The following is a 15,163-nucleotide window of genomic DNA, read 5'->3' as shown; positions in this document are numbered from 1 at the left end:
ATTAGAATCTTCCCAATCTGGAATAAAAAAAGGCTTTTTTTGCAGACATTCTGCAGCTAAACGAAAGAAAGAAATCTATTTTAATAAATTGAGGTATTTTATATTTATTTTGCAGCACACATAAGGAAAAAATATGTGCATTAAATTTCGTGATGGTATGTCATCATACTGCTATAATTAATTTCAGGATTATGCCAGAGAAAATTTCCTGAAATTTGGAAATATTATTTACTAATAATAAATAAATTTAGAGTGAAGAAGCAACATTAAATTATATGAATAACTTAAAAATAATTACTTAAAAATTGAATTAGAATAATCATCTATATTTTAGCAAATATAGTTATATTACATGGCTCTAGATGACTGATTACTATTTTTTTATTTTACTGCAAAATGGCAAGGTATTTATTAAAAAGAAAAAAAAAAGGTTAAAAAAGATTTTGCGGTAAAATTCTAGTATACGGTAAGGCTTTGGCACGATTTTGAAAATTGTCGCCAAGACCAAAATGACCCGTTTACTGCGCATCAAGATGTCGCCAAATACCATTATTATTCTAACCAAAGAACGTCTATGTAAAGAAGAAAAGGTTCCATACAAGTAAAATGCTATTATGCCGCTAGAATGCGGAGGGAAAATTTGCCAAGGGATTTGGCGACGGAACCTGGCGGTCAGAATTTCCCTCTCCGCGATGTGTACAGGAAATTGAGAAACACGTGTTAAGAAGAAACGCTTTTTGACAAAAAGAAAACTACGAAAATCCGTTTTTAAATTATTGCGAAAAATCCAAGAAGAAACGTTTTATCAAAGGACGTTTCTTCTTGGATTTTTCGCAATAATTTTAAAAACGGATTTTCGTAGTTTTTTTTTTTTCTTTTTTTTCTCTGAAAATAACTAATCCATGAATTAATTTACTTGCGCCAAAAAATATTTTCTTTTCCTTTAGAGTTTAACCACTTGCGCTAAGACTAAACTTCACGGTTGCGGTGCCGTGCGCTACAATATAACAAGCGGTAAAGTGTCTCATTTACGCCGCTCCGCATCTGCGAGTGCAATCCAGAGCTGTAACTCGAGAAATAAACAATCTCGTTGTTAGGCGACATGTGCACCACGTTATTTTCATTTTTGCGATAAATGCTTATCGACGTGGTGTTCACGTCGCTCGCGGTTTGAGACAAAAGCATCTTGACGTGCGTGGCACGTCTTTTTAGCGCAAGTGGTTAAAGAAATTTTAAACGATATTCATTTTATGAACTCTTGATAACGTGACCTTCGAACTTCGACACCGGTTTCGAGCTTTGGTGACAGATATATCAGACATGCACAGCTGTTTTCCTCTATGATGGAACGGAGCCACAGCCACGTCTGTTGCAGAGAGGTTTTCCTTCTTTACAATACATATTCTTTGATTCTAACCTCCATAGTACCGTATACTAGGATTAAACCCATTTTGTTTTATACGAGAACAGGTACTTTCTTTAGTTCATGCACTGCACATGCGATTCTCGAGAATACTGGAAACCAAAAGTTGCGGGAAAGTTGCTTTGCCTTTCTAAAAGACAATCAAATTGGAGCTGCGAAAATTGGCTCTATGCCAGCTACCCGAATGACACTCACGTGATACATAATTCGCCAAAAAAGTTACCTCTTCCGACGTCGGCGCAAAAATCGCTTTTATTGGCGGGATCGTTGTATGAACTTCCCTGACTTTTCCAGATTTTGACAAAAATACTTAAATTCCCTGACTTTTCCCTGAATATTTTGGTCAATTTTCGAATTCCCTGACTTTTCCCGGTTCTCCCGGTTTTCCAGGTAGCGTGGCAACCCTGAGAGGTCCACGATTCGATTCCCGGCGAAGGCGTTGCTAATTTTTCATCTTTCCGACCGCGAAATAACCTAAAGTCTCTACAACACATTAGAATATTCATATAATCTAAAACTAATTATGTGTACTTTATTATCATGATAGAATGCTCTTCATGTTATAACTATAGCTGCTCCTTGTTTCCATTTCTTTTTTAGCTTATTTTTGTCGCATATCAGTTGCACCCAAGTTTAATTTTACTGGTTATCAAAAAGACACCATTTCTTTCTATTCGGTAGTTCAATACATGGAACGTTTTGATTCCTGCTCTCGATTTTTATGCTTATCAAATATTTTAATAGCTTCTCGGATATTAAAAAAAAGCCTCTAATCTCATCTTAATGTCCTAAAAGTTTAGTGCCATATGTAAGACAATGGAAGAAAATGTTCTGCGTTTCTTTTAGTACCAGTAAATAGCTTCACGTATTTGCTTTTATCACTCGTATTAAGCATATTTTACAGCAAATGTAAATATCTTCAACATACCTTAGTAAGTATTCTTTAATTGTTTAAATCTAAACAATGCAACATGTTCCATTCTGCATTTTTATTATGGTATAAATAAGCTGTTATATGAACTAAATAATTTCTGTTTTCTGTTCCAATGAAACACTAGTCGCTTTTAGGCATTGGCCACCACTAAGGCCGGAAGCGGTGGACTCTTATGGAGAAACGCATTAGGTGGGCTACCATTGCCTTCTATGAAGGGACAAACAAATTATATCCATGCCTTCTCCAGGAATCGAATTCAGACACATTGGTAGGACAGTCAGAGTCATTAAAAACGTTCCCGTCTGGGCGGCAAATAAGTTCAATTTGATAAAAATATTTGAATATAGCAAGTTGCTTTTGTATCGCGAATGATATAGCGATTCCAGTTCTTGATGTTACTCAGGAAGCGTAAAGCTAGCAAAAAGTACAGGATTACTAATTTTCATTGTTACGGTAAGCTAACAATTGTTATTTTCTAAGTCTACGGTAAAATACTTATCAAGTGTAAAAAAAAAAAAAAAATACTGCCATCGATGTTAATCTTGGTTATTTCCATCGTGAAAGTTATTAGTATCAAGAGAATATTTTCATATTCTGTTATGTTGATTAATAATGGTTGCTATAATTTATCGTTTTGTGTAAATAGGCAGTTTCACTCAATTTCTTCTTTATTTAAAGATGATCGATTAAACTTTCTCTTCACGAAAACTTGCAGCAGTGTTAATGCAAAAAAATGTGATTAATACTTCTGTAATTTCATGAATATGGCTCACGTGTTGATTCTATGTTGCCGGTTCCTTGTGGATATAAAAAACTACATAAATATTTTTATGCTTCACGGACATGATATTTCGGAAGCTCATAACTAAAACCTTTTGATTGCCAAAATAATTATAAAAATAATTAGTTTGTCACTGCGAAGAGGAAACTTTAAAAAAATTAAATATAGTAGTGTATTCTCATTATTGAAATTCCTCTTGAGTCTTTAGGAAAAATTGTGTTCATCATATAATGCTTCAGATAATATAGAATAATACATTAGAATCAAATTGCATAGGTGCTATAATAAATATTTGGCTCCACTAATCACTGTATTGTATAAAATGCCTCCAATGTCTTTAAACAAATGTCTGCTCTTTCATCGTTCTGCTCAATTTTGGTAGAAGATTTCTTGCTTTGTCCGAAAGCTCCAGACCTTACATACTTTGACTAATGTCATGTATAGTTTCAGCATTTTATTCCTCATCTCTATTTTAAAATTAATGTTTATTAATAATTTCATATTTATTTGATATTTCAAACCTATTTGAGTACTGGATATAACAAAATTTCTCCTTGTCTTTGTTTAGGTGAGGATGGATTATCAGTGGGCCAACAGCGATAAGAATCTAAATTCTGTAGTTTTCTTCAGGGTATTCTGAGTTGATTGCACTGACAAGACTGCATAGGTTTCACAGTTTTCAGTCTGTGTATCACGTTTCCTTAGAAAGTTATGTCTTGAAGCTTCCCTACGAAGGGTCAACGAACTTCGTCTGCTTTGGGAACTAACGAAGCGAAGGCTCCGAAAAAAGAACTAAGAGAAGGCTACGATAATAATGAAGTATTAAAAAAACACCGTATATGAGTAGAATATTATTTATATTTAAAATTCATTCGATTATTTCACATTTATTAAATGTTTAATAATTATATCTGTCTGTAGTATCTGCTGTTATTATTAGAAGCCATTACAAAACTTTGGGAAAAAAGTTAAAATAAAATAAAATGAAAAAGTATGTATTTAGGCAAAAATTATCAGTTTTATTTATAAAACTTTTGATTTTATGTTTTGTACAAAAAGAAACATTAAAATTATAAGAAAAAAAGGTCTTTTTTTTTTTTTTTTTTTGACCGTCAATTGCTATTTTTTTTATTAGTCTCTCGGCAAAAGAAGATTTAAAAAAAACCTATTCAACGATGATTGAGTTTGTTGTTTGTTTAATACTTTTCTAAAATGATTAATGAGATTGTCACTCTGATGACATTAGAAACAATGGCTTGATAAGGATCCCATGTGTTAACCATTTCTTCTAATTCGTTACAATACTGCAAGAAATTCTTTACGTTATTTGTTTTTATTGCTCCATTTTTCTTTTACCTTCCTCATTTTCTGAACTTATTTGCTTTTCTTCTGCATCTGTTTTTCTTCCCTCTCTCTTCTTGATTGCTGTAGTTCTCCATTGTAAACTCAATGTTATGCTCCTCTATCAGTTCTTCTATATTTGCTTTGTGAATATCCAAACCATTGTCTTACTCAAGAAAACAACAGCATATACAATGTCAGTCTCGCTTTCTAGTCGTTTGAAAGCAAGCAGCTCTGTAAGATATAATTATTAAACATTTAATAAATGCGAAATAATCGAATGAATTTTAAATATAAATAATATTCTACTCATATACGGTGTTTTTTTAATACTTCATTATTATCGTAGCCTTCTCTTAGTTCTTTTTTCGGAGCCTTCGCTTCGTTAGTTCCCAAAGCAGACGAAGTTCGTTGACCCTTCCTAGGGAAGCTTCAAGACATAACTTTTTAAGGAAACGTGATACACATACTTAAAACTGTGAAACCTATGCAGTCTTGTCAGTGCAATCAACTCAGAATACCCTGAAGAAAACTACAGAATTTAGATTCTTATCGCTGTTGGCCCACTGATAATCCATCCTCACCTAAACAAAGACAAGGAGAAATTTTGTTATATCCAATACTCAAATAGGTTTGAAATATCAAATAAATATGAAATTATTAATAAACATTAATTTTAAAATAGAGATGAGGAATAAAATGCTGAAACTATACATGACATTAGTCAAAGTATGTAAGGTCTGGAGCTTTCGGACAAAGCAAGAAATCTTCTACCAAAATTGAGCAGAACGATGAAAGAGCAGACATTTGTTTAAAGACATTGGAGGCATTTTATACAATACAGTGATTAGTGGAGCCAAATATTTATTATAGCACCTATGCAATTTGATTCTTAACTAACTAACAACAGCTTTGCTCAAGGTGATATCAGTATTTGCACCGAAATATCTGTCCATGAATGATTAATAAGACGAAAACAATGACGAATATTAAAATAGTTTTTCAATAATCTCTAGATGGTTAACCATGTGTCTGTGGTAACCTCAATTTGGAACAGCGCTGTGGTATAAAGATTTTTGAAATTGGCAATAACATTTTGATCGATTGGTTCTAAGCCTTATACAGTATTAAAGAATCAAGAACGTAATTTTGATGCATTTAAACTCTTCATCCAAACCTTCATTCAGCTGTGGTGGATGTGCTGGAACATTTCCATTGCAAGCAGAACATTCTCAAGTTGACCTTCTTCTTGCGGATATAGTTTTGCGGCGGAAGCCAAGACTTCTATCATCGATTCAGAGAATAATTGCATCCTTACTCAAGCTCTTCTGTTAGTTGTCGACATAACACCAAATTAGTGCTTATTAACATTACTTTTTCCGTAGACTCGAGAATTTTCAGAGTAGTAAACCAACGTAGATTCTTAAGGTACCACTATGAATTCAAGTTTTAGCATTTTTAGAGTTGAAAATCAGTTAATAAAGAATTTTATTTAACTATTAACTATCATGTATATTTTTAAGAAAATTTTGGAAAGAACTGACGAAAACGGGTGATACATATACACATTGTTATAAAAATTTACGCAATAAGAAGTAATTCTTGTATCGTAGTGAAATTTGGCCTAAAGATAAGTATTAGGCAAATATGCAAATGATTAGAAATATAATGTGATTGCGCATTGCTTAATGCCGCTGAAAGTCATTAAAATTCGTTCTCCATGGACAATGAAAAGATGCGTAGCGGAATTTTGGCTGTCCTTAATATTGTTGCGTTGTACGAGTTCGTGGAGTTGGAGTGACTGATGACAACACTTGATGAAGAACCAAAACAGCCTCCATGCCGCACAGACGCTATACATTTAGAAACATCCTATCCTTCTCCGGGATTCGAAACCAGGCCTTCGGTACGTCGCTAATCACTATCCCGGTTGGGTGGTTGGACAGCAATATCAAATTTGATTTCTTTTTCTGAACAGTTTTACTTATGCTGCTAGAACATAATAACAAAGTTTTCAATTTTACTCTTAATGCTGCTGAAAGTCATTCAAATTCGTTCTCTATGGATCATGAACAGATAAACAGCGGAATTTTGGCTGTGCTTAATACTGTCGCCTTCTACGAGTTCGTGGATTTGGAGTAACTGATGACAACGTTTGATGAAGAATCAAAAGACAATTTATTCGTAAGTATTACATAGAAGAGTTCCAAAGACAAATTTACAGCCGTCGAAAACTACGATAAACACGCTGAAACAATCAGCAATACGGCCTTAAGCCTATCAGCTGTAGCGGTGAAAACAGCTTCAGGGTAAAGCACTAAAATACAGCTTACGATTCGGTCGATCACTCTGAAGCTAATCTCTGAACTCAAGACACTGCTACTGAACTCAATATACTAGATACTCTCCACGCCACTTAACGATAAACTGCCGCTTCCCGTACACGCGGGTTTATATAGCTTTTGACCTGCTTTCGAGAAATTCTGGGGAAAACCAGTAAGAATTCGTTCTAGAATGTTCTCGCTCCGTCTATGGCATATTGCCAATTTTGTCGCCAAATAAGCGATTTCGAGCAAAATTTAGCAACCCTGCCATTTCTTGTCACTTTCTGGCATTCCTAAATTCACTTTGCAGGGAAACTATCTTATCACAGCTGGGCATTTCGTAACAATATGTTGTAGAGGAACGCGATTTCATTGTGGAACCTCTACACCGCCGTCAAACGCAGTATGATTTGTAGTTAAAGATTATTCGCATATTAAGCGGTTCATAAGTCGACGTAACACTACATTAAGAAGTAATACGCAGTTATTTATTTACATTACTTTCATATTACATGTTTATGAACTTTTAACCTACTCCACTGCAAATTCAAAGTTCTTAAATCTCTTTTGCTTTAAAAGGAAAATTTTATATAATTTATATCAAAATGCTACTAAAGGAGCAAACATTCTTCGGTACTTTGTGAAACTATTAAAGTTCATGTTAAAAAAATTGCGGTTCTGTTTTGAGCCAGCCAATAAAATAATAAAAGAATTTGAATAGAAATTCGCGAAATGTATTCTTTAGGCGAGTGCTTACTGCAGAACTGCATTTGTTTCTTTGGTACTATATAATTTAAGCACTATCGATTATTTAAGGTTTTATTTAAAAAAATTAAACGAAAGTTACATACACGTAACATTTCATTGTCAACAGGATTTGAAATGAACATGTCTCATAAATATTAAACAGGTTAAAATCTAAAATTGTTGGGTTATAGAGTTACCGAAATAGTTTGAAAAAGCTGTTATGATCATTCTATTGCGTGCATTTAGTACAATTTCCGTATAAGACATTTTATTTTCTAGTTGTTATTTATATACAGAAGTTAATTCTTTTTTCTTTGGCCGCAATACGTAAGTTTTATTGCTATCGTCATTTTCAAAAAGCGAATCCATTATGAACTGGAAAATAAGCTTTACTTCTAAGTTCAGTGATAAGCAAATTTGTTAGTTTATTTACGCTTGACTTAATGAGATTTCGAGCAAGAATGAATCTATATTAAATTGATGAATTTAAGCTGTGAGTTTCTATTGACAACATTTTGAAAATTTTACGAGGTATGTGCAACGAATACATCATTTGAAGCCTTTAGTGTTTCGCACACAGGTACGGTATTTTGTACGCGGTTTTTGTCTTAAGCATTGCTAACATGCAAACTTCATAAATTAAATGTCATTCGTAAATATGGATAAAATTGGTTAAAGTGATTCTTCTATAATGGGTTCGAATAACACGCTTCAAAACAAAACCTCCCACCTTGGAGCTGCAGTGTGATATATAACGACAACAAAACTCAGAAAATTGTGACTTTAGCTCTAATGTTATTGATTTAAATGTGATGATACAAAGTTTATTTTGCTTATTTTAATTAGCACGTTTCTTTTACGTTAAAATCAGTTCTATATTCTTGCGCTAGAATTTGTAAATGGTTTGTGTGTGTGTATGTGTGATTATGGCAAAGCCTCGAGGGCTATCTGCCTAAGGGGAGGGATGCGTTCGTGGAGGACTTTCTAAGGGAAACTGGCTCGTATACACGTTACACATGGGGAAAACCACGAAAACACCCATGCAGCCAGCCCGTTCGCGGGTTTCGAACCTCGGACCGAACTACCAGTGTTCAGCGACTTTACCGCTCGGCCGCTGGTGGGCCTTAACTGTGTGAGTGATGCAAGCTACTACGAATTTATCATATTAAAATATACGCAGTTTTTGGTATTTCTTATAAGACAATGATTGATATATAATAGCAAACTTCAAATTCAGCAGTTAAAGTTTAATAATACTTATACCTTATTTAAGTATATGATAACTGCGTATAAAAAACTAAAATTCGTGTATCTGAAAAACAAAGATGTGTACCTATGTAAAACGTTAAGATATTAAAAATTATTGAAACGAATTTAACCGTCTTTGATTTCGTATAATTTTAGTTCTAATTTTTAAGTTTTCTCAAAAATCTTCAGATATGATTGAAATTTATTAATTTGAAAATTTTAGTTTCTGAAATTCAGACTGACATGCTTGATCTGTAGTAAATTAACACTACTGGGGTATAATTAAAATAATGATACCAATAATTTCTTCAGAACCGTGAATTTTCTATGACTAATGATAAGATCATTTCTGACTTCAATTACAGACTAATCAGTCACAGTTAAATATTATAGTTTGTAAAACTGGTGGTTTTCTTCTTAGTGAAGTTTTGATTCAAAATTTAATGACTACAAATTTTACCTTTTCGGCATTCCTAAATTTCTATTCTTATGCTTCTGACATTTCAGTTAACAAAAAAGGCAGTCACAGGGGCAGTTAATGATGCTGGAAGTAAGTGAATGGCAAATACGTTTATGATCCGTCGAAACTGAAACCTCGACCGTTGTTGGAAAACATATTTTAAATGTTAGTTTAAGCTTTCGCATATCAAATTAACTTATCGACTATAAAATTATAAAGTTGCAAGATTTACTTTTAATTAATCGATTAGATTTTATTTTTAGTCCTTTTTTGTTCTCATGTTTCAGGAATTCTTGAAACATATTCACTCCAATATTATGAAAATCAGTTTTGTGTAAATGGAGACACAAATCTACAGGTGAAACCAATACTTGTCCATACACTAAACAGCGTCTTATGAATAGATAACGGACGATAAATTTAAACAAGGATAAGTAAACATTGTTTTCGACGAATGTTCTAAGTTCGTTATTGGATTGTTGCAAATGACGTCTTCCCTAAAGGACGCTAGGTTCTACTGTGACAAACGTCATACAAGGGATGTGCAACGGTAACATTTGTTTCGTTCAACAACCGTTACATATTGAATACCACCGACATTAAAACAGTAGTGGAATTTAGTTAGTTAAGGTTTCTATGCCTTTACTTGTTCAATTTAGGAAATTCTGAAGCGGTTGCAGTAAAGATATCACTAAAGTATTTGGTTCAGGAATAATTAATGAGAGATTCTCTCGCCTTTGGTTTTCAAATTTCATTTGGAAGATCTAATGAGCAAAAGCGAGTCTTTTAGCCATTTGTACATCCTTCTCTGATTCAAATGAATGAAAAGATTTAATAAATCCAATGCAGAGCAAACTATTCCCGTGATACTAATATGTACTTTTCGACTGTTTCGTGGTACCCGGCAATAACAGGAAAAATAAAGAAGTTCGACAAGTGACAGTATAACGATTTCAGTGCTGAAAACAAAGCACGGTATTTGGAAGTGCTATCTTATTTCTTGAAAAGAAATAAGAAAGGTTCCCGCAACAAATTGTGACTGTGACAGAGTAATGGATTATCCTTGATAATCATAAACATTTATTGCAGTAGTTAAAAGGGAAAGATGGCTTACGAATGACTCCAACGCCATTTTTGCATCCATCAAAGATGCTGTTTACTGTATAATATGTTATTCACTATTCGAGCCTTCCATGAGGTGGAATTGTAAATGCAACTGGATATTGTATAACGATGCGGAAAACGCAAAACTAATTGCAACAAACTAATTGCTTCATCTACATGAAGTTCTGTTGTTTCAGGATAACGCTCAACTGCTATAATAAATTACAAACTTGGGATACGAAATTACCTGCTTTGGTTTCGATCTCAGGCTATCGGGCTGGCTGCACGGTTAGTTTTCGTGGTTTTCTCCATGTGTAACGTGAATATGAATTAGTTTCCTCAGAAAGTCCTCAACGAAACCATTGGTCTTCCTAGGCAGATAGTCGTCGGGACTTTGCAGCATTCAAATAACGAAACCGGGATACAAAATTATACCTTATCTTCCATATTCTCCTGACATTTTTCTGACAGATTACAATTTTTTCGGCACTTGAGACATAATTTGTTCTAAGAAATGATAACGATACCTGAACGTATCTTGAAGTTCATTACTTCTCAGAGTACTGATCTTTACAGGCATGGTATAAATGAGCTTGTCACATGCCGGCAGTATTGTATAAATGCTACTGGGAATTATTCTGATTAAACAGATATTCCTTTTCATTTCATTCTCTTTCGCAGTCGTTCTTAGAACCGGCCATTTCATTTCCAAGAACCCAATGTTATTGTTAAAAATTAGAAGAAATAGAAGAACTACTAAACTGCAAGATAAGGAACATTTCTCAAACAGTATGCAGCAGAAACTTTTTAAGCAGCCATTAGTTTTATTTCGTAACCATAATCTACTAGTTAACCATCAACTTTTTATCGCACCTGTAATTCTATATTTGTATTTGTTCAGCTTTAAATTTTATGTTCCGTGACGAATACAATACAGAGACTGGATGGAGTAGTAGCAGATTAATGAGGTAAAGGCCTACATTTAATAAAATGACTTTTCTTTTTCAGAATGAATGAATTCAATATCCATAAATAATGTTTTCTGTATTAATGGAAATGTCTACACCAATAGATGGTTTGCGATTCTAGATTTTCAGCAGTGATATAGTTAGAAGACACTGGGATATTTGGAAGACAAATTTTTGGAAAATTCGCTACACCCTCGTCAGGAATTGAATTTGATTTTTAGATTATCGACTTGTTAGGCATACCGTTGTATCAACAGCACATGGCGAGGTGTCTTGAATGTCTGCATTTCATGCACTTCAAGTGCAAAGAGGCAGCCAACTGACCAGTTATAAATGACCAATTATCATTCATTGTTGAATCTGGATATCGTTGTACATATATTGCAGTTTCCAGAATAGAAATTCTTGATAAAATGAATGCGTCTTCTCTGGAATCGAAACACCGTCTTAAGATTACTGAATTTATATGCTATAGCATACACAGCAATAACACTTTCCTATAACAGAGCTGAACAGAGAAAGTACATCTTGTAGTGTTGTATAACCACCTTGTACGAAAGTCATAAACATTTGCCGTAACTAATGTTACTAAAGGATTTACGACCAAACAGTTTTATGGCTTTAGGGATTTGCTTACTAACAGAAGTTCCACATTTACGCTTGTATGCTTTTCCTTGGCATATTTTACTTTTTGATTTTTTCCGCATAATTTGCAACATACTCTCTGGATTCATGAAACGATCTTGTCCTCAAGTTTGACTAATTCCTGGACCATTTTATACTTTTGTTCTTTGTACATGCATTACAAATTCGTTTATTTAACTTCTACAAATTCCTGGGTATTCATCCTCTTTATAGAAAAAAAGAGGACTTAAGTGAACACCCATCATAAAACCTCCACTTTTAGGTATAAAAATCCAAGAAACCGTTAGTACGCCACCCTCTTGCCTTTCTTCCTAAGGATTACAGCCAAACAAGGCAGATTAACCAGGTAGTTAGAGGGGGGTGGAGAGGACTATAGGACAATTTTTAGGGCCTTGCACTTTTCCTGCGAAACATTATTTTATTAGGGTTAAAAATAATGAGATTCTGAATTACCACACGGAATTAAAAGAGAGAAAAAGTGTTTATACACAAGATACAGTGTTCAAAGAAATCAGCACACGATTTGAACAGCTACGTAAGTTTAATATACGTTTTCCACCGTGGAAAATTCTAAGTGAAAAGTACGAAAATTAAGAAGATGAAATATTATACAGGGTATAATTTAAAAATGTTTTGTCATAAACCGTTACTTCAAATAAGTCTTGAGATTTTAACTTCGTACCTTGACAGGAGATTATGATTTTTTTCGTAGTCCAAGAGATTTTTAGCAATGTGTAAGAAAAAAATTAGTAAAAAAAAGTATTGAAGCGTTAAATAGCCGTAATATTAGTACGTCTAATTAAATATTATTTTAACTGGCAAGTTCTTCATTTGCACTTCTTTAAAACTTACATATGCCGTGCAATTTTCTTTTCAAGATTTACAGGCAAAATGGAGAAAAAAAAGGAAAAATTTCGAAAATAAAATATAACAATTGCTGAAAAGTATTTGAAACCAGTTCATGTTTTGTCAGTTAAGAATTCCATTAAAATTTATATGCATTGTTACAGAGATAGTCTGAATCTTTGGTATTCATACTTTATCATAATAATGCATTTTTAGTAATTGAAAATCATATTCTTTATTTTTGTGCTCCAAAAATATTATTTTGAAAATGTATGAATGCGAAATATCATTCCCATGTACAAAAATATTATTTTGCTAATTTATTATGAGAGTAATACTCCGTTATACATAAAACAATATTTTATAATTTTAAGTGAAATTAATGATTAATATTCGACATAATTAATACGTTTAGTTTTTTTTAGTGGTTTCAGGTTTTTAAGTCAATGAGGTTTCTACCATACCAGGAAAAATATTTTATAAAAGTTATTCTACGAGAATCTTTGCTCTGAAATTTTGTTACTTTTTGAAAGAAGGGAAAGAACTGTAATATTCTCTTTTCTGGTCAAAATTAAACATCTAACGTTATTATGCTAGAGATTTAATCATTTGTTTCCTGATTGCATTTAGTTAGTTCAAATAATGAATAAAAGAAAGGCGAGGATAAATTTTTATAATATGTGCTCGTGAAGTGAATGATTTTAATAATAAAGAAACAATATAAAGTTTTCTTTGGTAAATATAAAACTGGTGGTTACTTCATTGGTCTCATTACAATAAACGACTTAATACTTGCCGTTTATATAGCGACATAAAAATGCTTACTAAATGCTGTATGATTATTTATAATAATCGTTAATATAAAACTGGTTATATCCGAACGACAATGGATTAATTTAGTTTTTGATATTTATTGCGATAAATAAATGTTGAATGAGTGGCAATAAAAGTAATTAGTATAAAGTGGTTGCGCTGCAAGAGTTTCCGCCCCATAATAGTGAACGATTTAGAATATGAGTCGCAAAATTTTAAATGATTATCAATAAAAATTTTAATTATTCAGCAGGATTTTTCGTATGTTGTGCTGATATTTTAGACTGATGAAAAAAAATAATTATAGCACGAAATAATTATTTATATAAATCTCATTTTCATAAGCTAATAAACTCTTAGCACATTTAAATGCCAACTAAACTTTTAACATAATTTTTTTTAAATCTGTAGCAGGTTTACAAGTGATTTTTAATACTACTTATTTTAAGTAAAAGTTTTAAGCTTTAAAAAATCTATCAGTTTGAGCTTAGAAATTAAAAAAAAAACAACACATGTAAAATTGTAAATTTTACTTATAAAAAAGAAATAAAATAAAAGATACCTTTCAGCATTAGACGAAGGAAAAAACAAAATGATTTCAATGAAGACTCGAAGCCATTTCAACATTTTCTCCGATCTTTCTGTAGCAGGCAGCTACACAGGATGATCTGCAAATGGCATTTCACGAAGACAGAAAAGCTTTTTATACGCAAATCGATTTCGCGGGGAAAAAGTTTTTGAAGGATTGATTTGTTAATTATCATATTTTTGAAGTCACGAAGTTGTTAAGTTCTCGCATGTTATCTGGAATAAACCGCGTCCGTGGCTTCTTTATCATGCAGAAATTACGATCTGTCATAATAACGGATCCTTTTACAACCATTCCAATGTTTAATCTGTTGTTTGCTGTTAAGAGGCAACATTCTCACATCGAGGGAAGAAAAGCAATTTTGCTGCTCGAAATAATCATGGTTACCGTGCAAACAAAACATTACTCGAGAAATAGTTTGCACAGATTAAATGGCTAATGATCTTGTTTTCATAGCAGGCACGAAAGTACATTTAAAAGCACAGGATAAATTTAAAAGCTATTCAGTATACAAATTAATAAGTTTTGTTAAACAAATATAAGGCAAAATTGGTTTTAATGTAAAATATATGTTAACATAAAAGTTCTAGTAATAATGCAATAAAGTAAATCAAAAACATAAGGAACTGTTTATTGGATAATGTAAGAACGTGCTTGTTTTCTTTTTGTGCTTGATAGCCCGTCCTGCTGACAATTGGAAGATTCGCTGCTTGAACCATCTTGAGGTTATTAGTTGATTTATCGCATTACCTGGTTTCGAAAATACATAATGTTTGCAGGAAAATATGGTAGATAATAATTTATCATCACCTGGATTTAGTCAACTGGGTTTCGTCCCCTTCCCTGTTGCCTTTTAATTAAATAATTGTGTAAGGAATTACTGCATACCCCGTTCATAATATCATAGTATTACAGGTAGTACAGTATCACAGTCTGTAAC

At 32.8% G+C, this 15,163-nt stretch overlaps 1 protein-coding gene across 1 annotated transcript in view; it reads right to left on the bottom strand.

Moving 5' to 3' along the window:
* Nucleotides 1-14,497, bottom strand: part of LOC118204804 (glycine receptor subunit alpha-2-like) — a 118,389-nt gene extending 103,892 nt beyond the window's left edge. The window contains exon 1 of the mRNA XM_085817897.1: nucleotides 14,197-14,497. Coding sequence (XP_085674023.1) covers nucleotides 14,197-14,261 — 65 coding nt within the window. The 5' untranslated portion in view covers nucleotides 14,262-14,497. The remainder of the gene's footprint in view (nucleotides 1-14,196) is intronic.
* Between the last annotated feature and the right edge of the window lie 666 nt (nucleotides 14,498-15,163).

Source organism: Stegodyphus dumicola, chromosome 6 (assembly GCF_044657685.1).
Source record: "Stegodyphus dumicola isolate Sdum_Otavi_A_Nest chromosome 6, ASM4465768v1".
Classification (NCBI taxonomy): domain Eukaryota; kingdom Metazoa; phylum Arthropoda; class Arachnida; order Araneae; family Eresidae; genus Stegodyphus; species Stegodyphus dumicola.
The sequence above is the reverse complement of the archived record's forward strand: the minus strand, read 5'-3'. Positions and strand labels throughout refer to the sequence as shown.